The following is a 13,555-nucleotide window of genomic DNA, read 5'->3' as shown; positions in this document are numbered from 1 at the left end:
GATAGGAATAAGGTCACTGCAATATATTTCATTTCCTACTGGAAAGGATAGTAAACAGGTTTATACAACACTTTTAATGACTATTCATTAGAAATATTATATATTCATGCTTTCATTGCATAACAAGCATTTATTCTAACTATATGAAAGTACCTTCTTTTTCCGATTCTGACAAAAACATTACTGCCATATCAAACCTCCTAAGCTCAGAAAAGGTTTGCAAAATTTCCAACACAACATCTGCGTCCTCATTTCTAGGAGAAAAAACGAAAAAAAACAAAACAAAAACACAATATGTTAATACGGTATTATTCCCTATTTTCAATAAACCCGCTGTAGATCTTGGTAATGATTATTTACCATGCTGTACGTGGATATACTGGTGTGTAGAACTTTCACTGTAGTGTAGCTAAAGCAAATGTCATGCTAATTGTATTGGCATCTAGTCCAAGTTAATGGAAAACCCAGTAGTTTGCATTGGTGAAAGCCTGAACATGGAGACCGTGTGCTGCTATGCGGATCAATAACCATGAGAATGCCTGCATTGTGCTGTGCATACCATCCGCCCAGCCAAACTTTGTCCTACTGCTCTACCAATACACTTGTAGACAGATCAGTTCACCGCTTCTCATCTGGGGTACATTCACATGGAAAGCTAGTAATGGGAGGGGTTAATTTCCTAAATTAAACAGCTTTAGAAATAAATAATTAACTGATCCTTTGCACCCTCAGATCCACAACTCGCCCCTTACCACTACAACGAACTTTGATCCTTGTACTTTTTTTTATTTTTCGATAGCCAGGGAGAGCTTATTTTTTCTTGCGGGACGAGTTGTAGCTTTGACTGACACCATTTACTTTACATGTAATGTATTGAAAAACAGAAAAAAAATTCCAAGTGCAGTGAAAGGGTGAAAAGAAAAAAATGCACTGTGCTGTGAGAATGCTCAGCAACATTATATTTCAGGTCAGTACGATTACAGCGATATCAAACTTACAGCATCATTTTTTAGTGGTGAAAAAAATGTAAAATTTTAAAATAAATAAATTGGATTTTTGTCTCCATTTTCTGAGATCCATAACATTTATTTTCTAACACTTTATAGTGTTTATAGTGTGCGATGACACCAAATATGATTATGTTTAATGGAGGAAAAAGGAGGGGGTAATTAACATATCATATTTATTTTTTTACTTTACTTTTTAGCCCCGTCAGGGGACTTGAACCTGCGATCATTTGTTCACCTGCTCTATGTACTACATTACCCCAGTACATAATTCATCTTAAAAAGCCCAGCTACAGGCCGGGCTTCACGGGTAGGCCAAGATGACAGACATGGACCTTCATCAGATCCAGGCTGCCATGACAGCTTATCAGCACCGAGTGATTGACGGGCTCCGGTTACTATTGTCACAAGCAGGTACCAGCATTGTAAGGCTACTTTCAGATTTCCGTTTTGAAGCATCAGGCGCGATGCGGCGAAAAATGTAAAAACCGGATCCGGCACCTGTTGCCACCGGATCCGGCTTTTTTCCCATAGACTTACATTATCGCCGCATTGCGCCTCATGGCCATGCGGCGTGTCCGGCTTTTGCCGGAAACGGCAAAAAATGCCTGTCCGGCGTCTGCAAAAAAACGTTCCATGCAACGTTTTTTTGACAGCGCCGGACCACTTTTTTGCAGAGCGCATGCACGAAGACTCTTTCTCCCTCTCCTGCACCGTATCCGACAAAAACTGATGATCCGGCGGGCTGCGGCTTCTACCGGATCCAGTTTGACAACTTTTCGCCGCAGCCCGCCGGATTGAAAATCCGGAAATCTGAAAGTAGCCTAAGACAGCCGGTATCTGCTGGGTTTTGTGCATGTTAAACTCTTGAGCGTGCTTCACACATAGAGACCTCACATAGGATGTACAGGAGAAATTAATAGAAAACAAGAAGAGAATCCGAAGGGTACATCCACATGGAATTGACAAGCTGTGAAAAAGTAAAATCTGAAAATTATCAAAATGAAATCTCAATGTGGAGATTTCACCTCTTACATTGCTAATCATGAAATCCCCTGCAAAATTCATTAGCTTCCATTGGCAGGAATGCAAGTTAAGTTCTGCTGTGTATGGTCATACATCCCATGGATGAGAATATGTAAAACTGTCATCCACCATGCTATTACTGGAATAGTAGCACAGTGTGTGAACATACCCGACTGGTCCACTATGGAGAGATTCTCCAGAGAACTATCCTCTTTTGCAGAATTTGCAGTATTGTCACTAACAAAATATGCTGATTCAAATGACCAACATGCCAATCTCCATACACAGTGGACATGATTCAGCCAGATAGGAAATATCAATCCAACCTTTCATGAGTGAAACACGAATGTAACGTAGCAGGCTTAAAAGGGAATCTATGCACAAGATCAACCTGCCTAAACCGTTTAACTGGGCACACAAGGTCAGAGAAAGATAAACGCATGGGTACCTTAAATGTCCATGATCTGTTGTCGGAATCCAGAGAAATCCACAATTTTTCTCTGCATTCAACTAATGCATAGCAAATGTAAAGGTCCTGATGTGTCTCTCTCACTGACCTAGATGCCCATATAAACGGTTTAGGGGGAACTTAATGCTGCTGACAGATTCCCTTAAATCGGCAACAATCAAACGTGGCTCTAAAATGACAAATAACCACTGACATATCTGTCTAAATGTATAAAACACTTCTGAGTATAAACCAATAACTTTCCACTTACTCAATGTATTTAAGTCGAAGAATCTTTACAATTTCATTGAAGACATCTGGATCTAAAGCTTTTTGAAACAGCTTACGGTAAAGGGAAGGCTCAATTTGCTAAAAAAGAAGCAAAAAAATAATAAAATTATATTTAACAACAAGATTAGCCATTAAAAATATGGTCCAACTAGAAATAGTCTTTGTGTCCATTTTTGTAGAAACAAAATGACCCCTATTGTTTTAATTTTGTGTAGAAAAAAATGTACCTTACGTGAAAGTAAACATCTTATTGGGAGAAACAGATAAAATGTTAGTAAATGTTCACAAACCTCTGTAGCATTCCTCCTACTACCTTCCTGATCTTTCTACATAATTAAAAAAACATAGATCTAGTGGTATAGTAAATAGTTAAAATGAAGGAAGGGGGTGAAGCTGCAGTATCTAGTACCTTGAGACTCATGCTGTTAGGGAGGGGGTGGAGCAGAATTGGGAAGACATCTGATTGGCTCAGAAAACAAAGCACAGCACTTACACCAGTAAGACTACTCAGAAAGCATAGAGGGAAACCATCAGAGAGCGGGGAAAAGACCCAACATATAGAGGCGAGATGAGCTACACCCAATGAACATCTAAAGCAGCCTGTAAGTGATTCAACGCAGTATCCTACACTGTAGCGGTCACAGACAGAAGGCCCCTAGGCAAGAATAATATAGGGGCCCTTGCAGTCATAATGCACAATTCCACCCTTTACTTCTTAGGCCCTTGGGAGGCTGTCCAGGTTACCCTGATCCTACAGTCCTCAATCCAAATACTTCTAATAATTTAAATGAAATAATCCACTCATATCATTAAATGAATAACCAACATTTTAATTTTATGTCATACATCATTAATACACTTGAAAATAAGAAAAAATTGTAATGCATCTTATCAGAGAAATCTGCTTGTTTCTCCACCAGGACAGATCATTCAGTCTTAAACTTCTCAATCTAAGGTTAAAATCTGTATTCAGTGAAGTCAGGATGTTACATCACTGAGGTAGGAGACGGTGGCTGCTACTGAGAAGATTCTACGTAAAATCTTCACTGAATACAGATTTTATCATAAATTGAGAATTTTGTAAATCAATGATCAGTCCAGGAGGACAAAGAAGCAGATTTTTTTCATAACATATATTACAAACCTTGTGTGAGCCGGCTAGTCTGATTGGGGTCAGTAGGGTAGAAGAGACTGACCGGAAGGCAGCAATCGGTAAGTATTTTAATACACTTACACACTACTACAAAAATCATTAGGAAGGATTAAGGAATACAAATGTTGATGAGACTTCTTTGTGGAATAGAAGAATAGCAAATATACACAGGTGTACTTACTTTTAGATATGTGTATAACATATCTGGGTACCCTTTCAGTCTTCTTAGATCTGATTCAAGTTGAAATGAGTTTGCAGGAACTCCAGGAACGCAACCATCCAGTGATGCAGATAACGCAGGCTGATCCTTTCCCATATTTGCTGGTCTGGTGGGAGTTGGAATGCGGTTTTCTGGGTTATCCCTATATTAATGCAAACATTTTACACTGAAGGAAGGAAACGGATAATATTTCTATATAGAGCATGTATTAACCCTTTTTCCTCCCCTTCTTCCAAAAGTCATATTTTTGTCCCCATCGATATACAGCATCTATATGAGTGCTTATATTTTTGGTAAGATGACATTTAGCTTTGTATGAAATCATTCATTTTACCATATAATATACTAAAATATGGTGGGGGAATCGAAGTGGGGTTCACTGTCAAAATTGTTTTTCAGATTTTGGATTTACCCCTTAGTGTCACTTTATGTGGTAATAACTCTGGAACACATCTCATTGATTTAGATATTTTTTTTCGCGACACATTGTACTTTGTTAATAGTAAATGTATCTCGATATTTTTATAATTTTATAATTAAATGCAGATATCAGAAATTTGTAAAAAAAAAGTAAACAAAATTAGCAATTTTCAAACTTTCAATGATTATCCCTTTTACCCCTTAATGTCTATGGACGTGCAGTAACTTCCCGCACCATGACGGACTCTGCACGTCCTGCCTTTGAACTGTCACTGCGTGTAAACACGCAGTTTCAGTTCATTGCCGACAGCTGAGAGGCACAGCAAGGGGGGCAGGGACCCTTGCACTCGGTCCCTGCACCCACAGCACTGTGATTGGTCAGTCAATCTGACAGACCAAACTCAGCAGCGATGAGCAGGAGAGGCTGAAATTTGAGCCTCTCCTGTGCTATATCAGTGTAGGAGCTCAGCGCTGCAGTGGCTGAGCGTCCTGCACTGACAGCTAGGAACTGAGCCCCCACCGCCCCTGGCTGTTAACCCCCTCACTGCTGCGATCGAGCGTGAACGCAGCGTTCAGAGGGGGAGGCAAAGGGTAGGGGGCTCCCTCTGCCTCAGGTCGGCGTCCCCACGATGTAATCGCGGGGCCCGACCTGTGCCATGATGACCCGGAGGTGTCATGACAACCTCCGGGTCATTTACCTACTGAAAGCTGATGAGACCATGCTCACAGCAAGGTGTCACCAGCTTTCAGCATTGGTATAATGCATTACAGTGCTGGAGCATTGCAATGCATTATACCTAAAGTCAAAGCGAAAGCCCCATAAAGGGACAAGGTAAAGAAAAAAAAAAAAAAAAAATTAAAAATTCCCTAAAAAAATCCCCTAAAAATTACACATTTTTATGTAAAAAAAAATTTTTTTAACAAAAACATACACGTTTGGTATCACCACGTCCGTAAAAATCCCATCTATAAAAGTGTCACCCTAGTTAACCCCTGCAGTGAACGCTGTAAAAAAAAAAGTAGCAAATTATACTTTTTCCAAGCGGTATCATCATGCCGCTTGGAAAAGGTGCAATAACACATGATCAAAAAAACGGATATAAATAAACATGGTACCACTTAAAACGTCATCTTGTCCCGCAAAAAACGAGCTGCCATACAGCATCATCAGCGAAAAAATAAAGTTATAGCTCGTAGAATAAAGTGATGCAAAAATATTTTTTCTATAAAAGTTTTTATTGTGTAAAAAAACACCAAAACATAAAAAAACGATATATAGTGCCTACAAGTAGTATTCAACCCCCTGCAGATTTAGCAGGTTTGATAAGATGCAAATAAGTTAGAGCCTTCAAACTTCACACAAGAGCAGGATTTATTAACAGATGCATAAATCTTACAAACCAAAAAGTTATGTTGCTCAGTTAAATTTTAATAAATTTTAAACATAAAAGTGTGGGTCAATTATTATTCAACCCCTAGGTTTAATATTTTGTGGAATAACCCTTGTTTGCAATTACAGCTAATAATCGTCTTTTATAAGACCTGATCAGGCCGGCACAGGTCTCTGGAGTTATCTTGGCCCACTCCTCCATGCAGATCTTCTCCAAGTTATCTAGGTTCTTTGGGTGTCTCATGTGGACTTTAATCTTGAGCTCCTTCCACAAGTTTTCAATTGGGTTAAGGTCAGGAGACTGACTAGGCCACTCCAACACCTTGATTTTTTGCCTCTTGAACCAGGCCTTGGTTTTCTTGGCTGTGTGCTTTGGGTCGTTGTCTTGTTGGAAGATGAAATGACGACCCATCTTAAGATCCTTGATGGAGGAGCGGAGGTTCTTGGCCAAAATCTCCAGGTAGGCCGTGCTATCCATCTTCCTATGGATGCGGACCAGATGGCCAGGCCCCTTGGCTGAGAAACAGCCCCACAGCATGATGCTGCCACCACCATGCTTGACTGTAGGGATGGCATTCTTGGGGTCGTATGCAGTGCCATCCAGTCTCCAAACGTCACGTGTGTGGTTGGCACCAAAGATCTCGATCTTGGTCTCATCAGACCACAGAACCTTGAACCAGTCTCTCTCAGAGTCCTCCAAGTGATCATGAGCAAACTGTAGACGAGCCTTGACATGACGCTTTGAAAGTAAAGGTACCTTACGGGCTCGTCTGGAACGGAGACCATTGCGGTGGAGTACGTTACTTATGGTATTGACTAAAACCAATGTCCCCACTGCCATGAGATCTTCCCGGAGCTCCTTCCTTGTTGTCCTTGGGTTAGCCTTGACTCTTCGGACAAGCCTGGCCTCGGCACGGGAGGAAACTTTCAAAGGTTGTCCAGGCCATTGAAGGCTAACAGTAGTTCCATAAGCCTTCCACTTCCGGATGATGCTCCCAACAGTGGAGACAGGTAGGCCCAACTCCTTGGAAAGGGTTTTGTACCCCTTGCCAGCCTTGTGACCCTCCACGATCTTGTCTATGATGGCCTTGGAATGCTCCTGTGTCGTTCCCATGTTGACCATGTATGAGTGCTGTTCACAAGTTTGGGGATGTCTTAAATAGTCAGAAAAGGCTGGAAAAAGAGATCATTAATCCAAACATGTGAAGCTCATTGTTCTTTGTGCCTGAAATACTTCTTAATACTTTAGGGGAACCAAACAGAATTCTGGTGGTTTGAGGGGTTGAATAATAAATGACCCTCTGAATAAACTTTTCACAATTTAAAAAAAAAAATTAAACAAAGAAATAACATTCTTTTTTGCTGCAGTGCATTTCACACTTCCAGGCTGATCTACAGTCCAAATGTCACAATGCCAAGTTAATTCCGAATGTGTAAACCTGCTAAATCTGCAGGGGGTTGAATACTACATGTAGGCACTGTAAATGAGGTATCGCTGTAATCATAGTGACCCGAAGAATAAAGCTGCCTTACTAATTTTAACACATGCGGAACGGAGGGGAAAAAAAAAAAGCATTCCTAAATTGCTGGTTTTTGTTCATTCAAAAAATGAACAGAAAAATCAGAAAAGAAAAATTTGGGGGCAAAAAGATAATTTTTGGGGAATAAAAGATTTTATTTTCACGGCTCTATGTTATAAACTTCTGTGAAGCACTTGAGGGTTCAAAGTGCTCAACACACATCTATATAAGCTCCTTGGGGGGTCTAGTTTCCAAAATGGGGTCACTTGTGGAGAGTTTCCACTGTTTAGGCACATCAGGGGCTCTCCAAATGCGACATGGCTTCCGATCTCAATTCCAGCCAAAAAAGTCAAATGGCACTCGTACCCTTCCGAGCTCTGCCATACACCCAAAGAGTAATTTACCCCCACATATGGGATATCAGCGTACTCAGGACAGATTGCACAATAACTTTTGGGGTCCTGTTTCCCTTGAGAAAATAAAAATTGGGGGTGAAAAGATCATTTTTGTGGAAAAAATATGATTTTTTTATTTTTACGGCTCTACGTTATAACCTTCTGTGAAATCCCTTGAGGGTTCAAAGTGCTCAACACACATTTAGATAAGTTCCTTGAGGGGTCTAGTTTCCAAAATGGGGTCACTTATGGGGGGTTTCCACTGTTTAGGTACATCAGGGGCTCTCCAAACGCGACATAGTGTCCGCTCTGTTTCCAGCCAATTTGACATTCAAAATCTCAAATGATGCTTCTTTCCTTCTGAGCACTGCCATGCGCCTAAAGATTGCTCTTCCTCCACACATGGGGTATCGGTGTACTCAGGAGAAATTGCACAACAAATATTGTAATTCATTTTCTCCTGATACCCTTGACAAAATAAAAAAAATTGTGTCCAAATAAAAATGTTTGGGAAAAAAGTTAAATGTTCATTTTTTCCTTCCATATTGCTTCAATTCTTGTGAAGTACCTAAACGGTTAATAAACTTCTTGAATGTGGTTTTGAGCACCTTGAGGGGTGCAGTTTTTAGAATGGTGTCACTTTTGGGTATTTTCTGTTATATTGACCCCCCAAACTCACTTCAAATGTGAGGTGGTCCCTAAAAAAATGGTTTTGTACATTTTGTTGGAAAAATGAGAAATTGCTGGTCAACTTCCAACCCTTATAACTTCCTAAGAAAAAAAAATTTTGGTTCCAAAATTGTGCTGATGTAAAGTAGACATGTGGGAAATGTTATTTATTAACTATTTTTTGTGACATATATCTCTGATTTAAGGGCATAAAAATTAAAAGTTTGAAAATTGCAAAATTTTAAAAATTTTCACCATATTTCCATTTTTTCCATAAATAAACGCAAGTCATATCGAAGAAATTTTACCACTAACATGAAGTACAATATGTCACGAAAAAACAATGTCAGAATCAGCAGGATCTGTTGAAGCGTTCCAGAGTTATAACCATATAAAGTGACAGTGGTCCGATTTCAAAATTAAGGCCTGGTCTTTAACCTACAAAATGGCTTGGTCGTTAAGGGGTTAATCCAGACAGTATGAGACAGTGACCGGCGTTGTTATGAATGGCTGATATATGTCGCAGAGGAGGAGGTCCTCTGCGCTGTAAGCCTGAAGTGTTGCTCTGAAACCTGTAGTTCCACGAACTTTGTTTAGCTTATAAGAGGCTGGGCCTTATAGCGTTGGCCGGAGAGCTGGACGGGACTGGCCAACCACATACCTCCCCATAAAGGGGAGTGTCTCATGTGATATAATGAGACTGTGGTATAGTCACATGGCCTGTTTTGTAAGATCCTGAAAGAGGACAAGTCTCTGTGTGTTGGAAGGTCGTGCAAGTGGACCGGATTCCTGAAGAGCACAGGGTGAGACTATGTACCTGCAGAGCCTGTGACAGCTAACTTTGTTGGGGCTGGGACTGACAAGGAATCAGTGTGTGGAGCTGAGCTCCTGGAAGGTAATCTCAAATAAGGGGGTTGTAAGAAACGGCAGAGGTTTATCTGCTACATGAACAGACTGGTGGTCATGATATGTTCGTGGATGTAACGAAATGAACTTTACGTTATGCGGTTTATGTTGAGTAAATAAACCAAATAGACTGTTTATGTAAGAAACTGTGTTCCTGTGTGCCTTAATCCCGTTGCCAAGCGAGTGTTCCCCAACCCACTCAGGGAGCGCTATCTCACATAACATACCACAGAAAATAGTCATTAAATAACATTTCCCTCATGTCTGCTTTACATCAGCACCATTTTAAAAATATCCTTTTATTTTGTTAGGATGCTAGAAGGCTTAAACTGTAGCAGCATTTTTTCAAGGAAATTTACAAAACTTACTTTTTTAGGGACCTATTCAGATTTGAAGTGACTTTGGGGGACTTATAGGTCATAAAATCCTCAAAAGTGAGATCATTTTAAAAACAGCACCCTTGAACCTATTCATTACTGCTGTCAGGTAGTTTATTAACCATTCAGGTGCTTTTCAAGAATTAATACAAAGTGGAATAACAGGAATCAAACATGTTATTTTTACCACCTAAATGTTGCTAACTTTTGAACAGGTCCTGATAGCCAGTAGACACTAAGGCCGTTTTTTGGCCATGAATTGCCATGGCAAACATCAGGACAACATAATCATAATTTCAGAGTGCCAATTGGGTTAAAGAGGAAGCCCCCACACTCTTTTAACCAGTTAGATGCCATAGTCACTATTAACAGCAGCATTTAAGGGGATAAAATGCCATGGTTGGTGCCAACACCAATCAAGGCTGATACAGCATGGTGTCAGATATAGTGTACAGCCGACAGTTGATGCATTTTTACCAGTCGGGGGGATGCTATTGCTTGATATCGGAGGTCAGTAAAAAGACATATTGGTGGTCACTAAGGGGTTGAGGCATTAACTGTGTGGTAAAATTGACCTGTCAATATTAATGTTTATCTCATAGTTGATCACTGCATCCTACTATAGATTCTCTCCTACTTTGGCATCAAAGACCTCGCCCTATCCTGGATCTCCTCATACACTTCCAACCGCTCATTCAGCATATCCCACACTACATCCTCATCCCACCCTCTCTCTGTTGGAGTCCCCCAAGGCTCTGTTCTAGGACCCCTACTCTTCTCAATCTATACACTTGGCCTGGGGCAACTCAAAGTCCCACGAATTCCAGTACCACCTTTATGCCGATGATACTCAGATCTACCTCTCTGGCCCAGACGTCACCTCTCTGCTCTCCAGAATCCAAGAGTGTCTATCAGCCATATCCTCCTTCTTCTCCTCTCCCTTCCTCAAACTCAATGTGGACAAATCTGAACTAATCATCTTTCCCCCATCTCCCAGATCTTCCTTACCCGACCTTTCTATAACAACTGACGACATTACGCTTTCCCCTGTACCGGAGGTCCGCTGCCTCGGAATAACCATTGACTCTGCCCTGTCCTTCAAACATCACATCCAAGCTCTCTCCACCTCCTGTCGCCTCGAGCTCAAAAAAATTCAAGAATCCGTCCCTTCCTCAACCCTCAGTATACTAAACTACTTGTGCATGCCCTCATCATCTCCCACCTCGACTAGTGCAACATCCTTTTCTGTGGCCTCCCTGCTAACACCCTTGCACCTCTCCAGTCCATCGGTATGTCCATCCACCCAGCTCTCCTGCTCTCCTGCTGTCTGTCTATGAAGGACACACAGTGCGTCACCCAGCTTTGCACATAGACTTGCCTCTGCACCTAGCATTCACATGGTATGCCTTTCAGCTAACCCCAGCTTACCCCAGTGTTATTTATGACCTTGTTTACTCTGGCTTGATCATATACATCTGGTCCACTCTTAATTGTCTGGCCAAGATGAGCAGAGACCACTCCTCTCTGCTTCACACCTGACTGCACTTAGTTGTACATATATTGCAGAGTACAAGTCTGCATAGACTTCAGTCTGCATTGTGATTGCTATAAGTGTGTGCTAGAAGTGTGAAGATTAATTTAAGAATTAAAACCAGAATTGAACCAGAAGGGAACTGAAGGTAACTGGACACAGTCACTGTAAACAATGTTTCTGTTTGTTTTCACTTTCACCCCAATAATCCTTCACTTTCTGCTAATTCCCCTAATCCCTACTCCTAGTAAGGAACTGTTCATCTCTTCTTCAATCCTCCCCATCCACCTCACCTCCGCCTCAAAACTGTTCCTTAACATACAATCCTCTGTCTCCAAACACAGACAGCCCCCTCATGCCCTCTCCTGCTCCCACCTGGTAACACTTTCTCTGCTCCTTCTCACTGCTGGTGATATCTCTCCAAATCCTGGTCCTCCTCACCACATTCCCACAGTCATTTCTACCTCCCATCCACACTCTATCACAACCTTCCGTAACCTCTCCAACCTTATACCCATTCACCCAGCCCCCGCTTCCCCAGTCCCACTAACAGGAGCTCTGTGGAACGCTCGCTCTGTCTGCAACAAGCTTTCCTACATCCATGATCTTTTTGTTACTACCAAACTCTCCTTCCTCGCCATCACCGAAACCTGGCTCACCCCTTCTGACACAGCCTCTCCTGCTGCACTTTCGTATGGCGGCTTCCACCTTTCTCACACCCCCCGCCCCAGCAGCAAACATGGTGGAGGAGTTGGTTTTCTCCTGTCAGATACCTGCTCCTTCACCCCAATCCCACTGCCACCCTCTGTTACCCTCCCTTCCTTTGAGGTGCACTCTGTGCGCATCTACTCCCCCTCCAACCTCCAACTGGCTGTCATCTACCGCCCCCCAGGGCCAGCCACCACCTTCTTTGACCACTTCACCACCTGGTTACTTCATTTCCTTTCCGCGGACATCCCTACTATCATCATGGGCGACTTCAACATCCCCATTGACACTTCCCTCTCAGCTGCCACTAAACTTCTATCTCTCACTTCCTCCTTCGGCCTCACTCAATGGTCTTCTACAGCCACCCACAAAGATGGCCACACACTGGACCTCATCTTCACCCGCCTCTGCTCCCTATCTAACCTCTCTAACTCACCTCTTCCTCTCTCTGACCACAACCTGCTCACATTCTCTTCCCTCTTCACTCCATGTCTACAATCCCCACCCCACAAACTTTCACACCCTCGCAGGAATCTTAAACACCTTGACCTACACTCATTCTCCGAATCCCTCCTCCCTCTTACAGATATAAGTTCCTTACACAATGCGGATGACGCTGCCGCTCTATATAACACCACAATAGCTGTAGCTTTGGAATCCGCTGCCCCACTTACACATACCAAAACTCGCAAAATCAACAGACAGCCCTGGCACACCAGCCTGACCAAAGAGCTGAGGCGAGCTTCCAGGGCTGCTGAGCGCAGATGGAAAAGATCCCACTCCAACGAGCATTTCATCGCATTCAAACAGTCCCTCACTACTTTCAAGACCACACTCGCCACAGCTAAACAAACCTACTTCTCATCTCTCATATCCTCCCTGTCTCACAACCCTAAACAGTTATTCAACACCTTCAATTCTCTCCTCCGCCCCCCAGCACCTCCTCCCTCCCCACTCATCTCAGCTGAAGACTTTGCCTCATTTTTCAAGCAGAAAATTGATAACATCAGGGACAGTTTTGGTCAACAACCCCCAGAGCCCTTCCTCCCGACTTCCCAGCCCTCCACCTTCAAAACCAACTTCTCCACCATTACAGAAGATCGACTCTCCACTCTACTCTCAAGATCACATCTCACCACCTGTGCACTCGACCCGATCCCATCCCACTTCATCCCAAACCTCACCACAGTCTTCATCCCAACCCTAACCCATCTCTTCAACCTATCACTAACAACTGGTGTTTTCCCCTCAAGCTTTAAACATGCCTCCATCACACCTATCCTCAAAAAGCCCTCTCTTGACCCATCCTCTGTATCTAGCTATCGCCCTATATCACTTCTCCCATACGCCTCCAAGCTACTGGAACAACACGTCTACCTTGAACTGTCCTCCCATCTCTCTTCTTGCTCCCTCTTCGACCGCTTACAATCTGGCTTCCGGTCACACCACTCCACTGAAACTGCCCTTACTAAGGTCACCAATGACCTCTTAACT

General features: G+C 42.4%; 1 protein-coding gene across 1 annotated transcript in view; it reads right to left on the bottom strand.

Moving 5' to 3' along the window:
• Window positions 1-13,555, bottom strand: part of RPAP3 (RNA polymerase II associated protein 3) — a 97,841-nt gene that overhangs the window by 13,361 nt on the left and 70,925 nt on the right. Inside the window, exons 10-12 of the mRNA XM_073554233.1 lie at window positions 4,107-4,287; window positions 2,753-2,850; window positions 154-254 (exon numbers count right to left, since the gene is read on the bottom strand). Of these exons, the coding sequence (XP_073410334.1) occupies window positions 154-254; window positions 2,753-2,850; window positions 4,107-4,287 (380 nt within the window). The remainder of the gene's footprint in view (window positions 1-153; window positions 255-2,752; window positions 2,851-4,106; window positions 4,288-13,555) is intronic.

The sequence above is a fragment of the Dendrobates tinctorius genome, unplaced genomic scaffold (genome assembly GCF_039654945.1).
Source record: "Dendrobates tinctorius isolate UK_male_01 unplaced genomic scaffold, ASM3965494v1 ptg000209l, whole genome shotgun sequence".
Lineage (NCBI taxonomy): Eukaryota > Metazoa > Chordata > Amphibia > Anura > Dendrobatidae > Dendrobates > Dendrobates tinctorius.
Note: the sequence above shows the minus strand (reverse complement) of the source record. Positions and strands in the feature narration are given on the sequence as shown.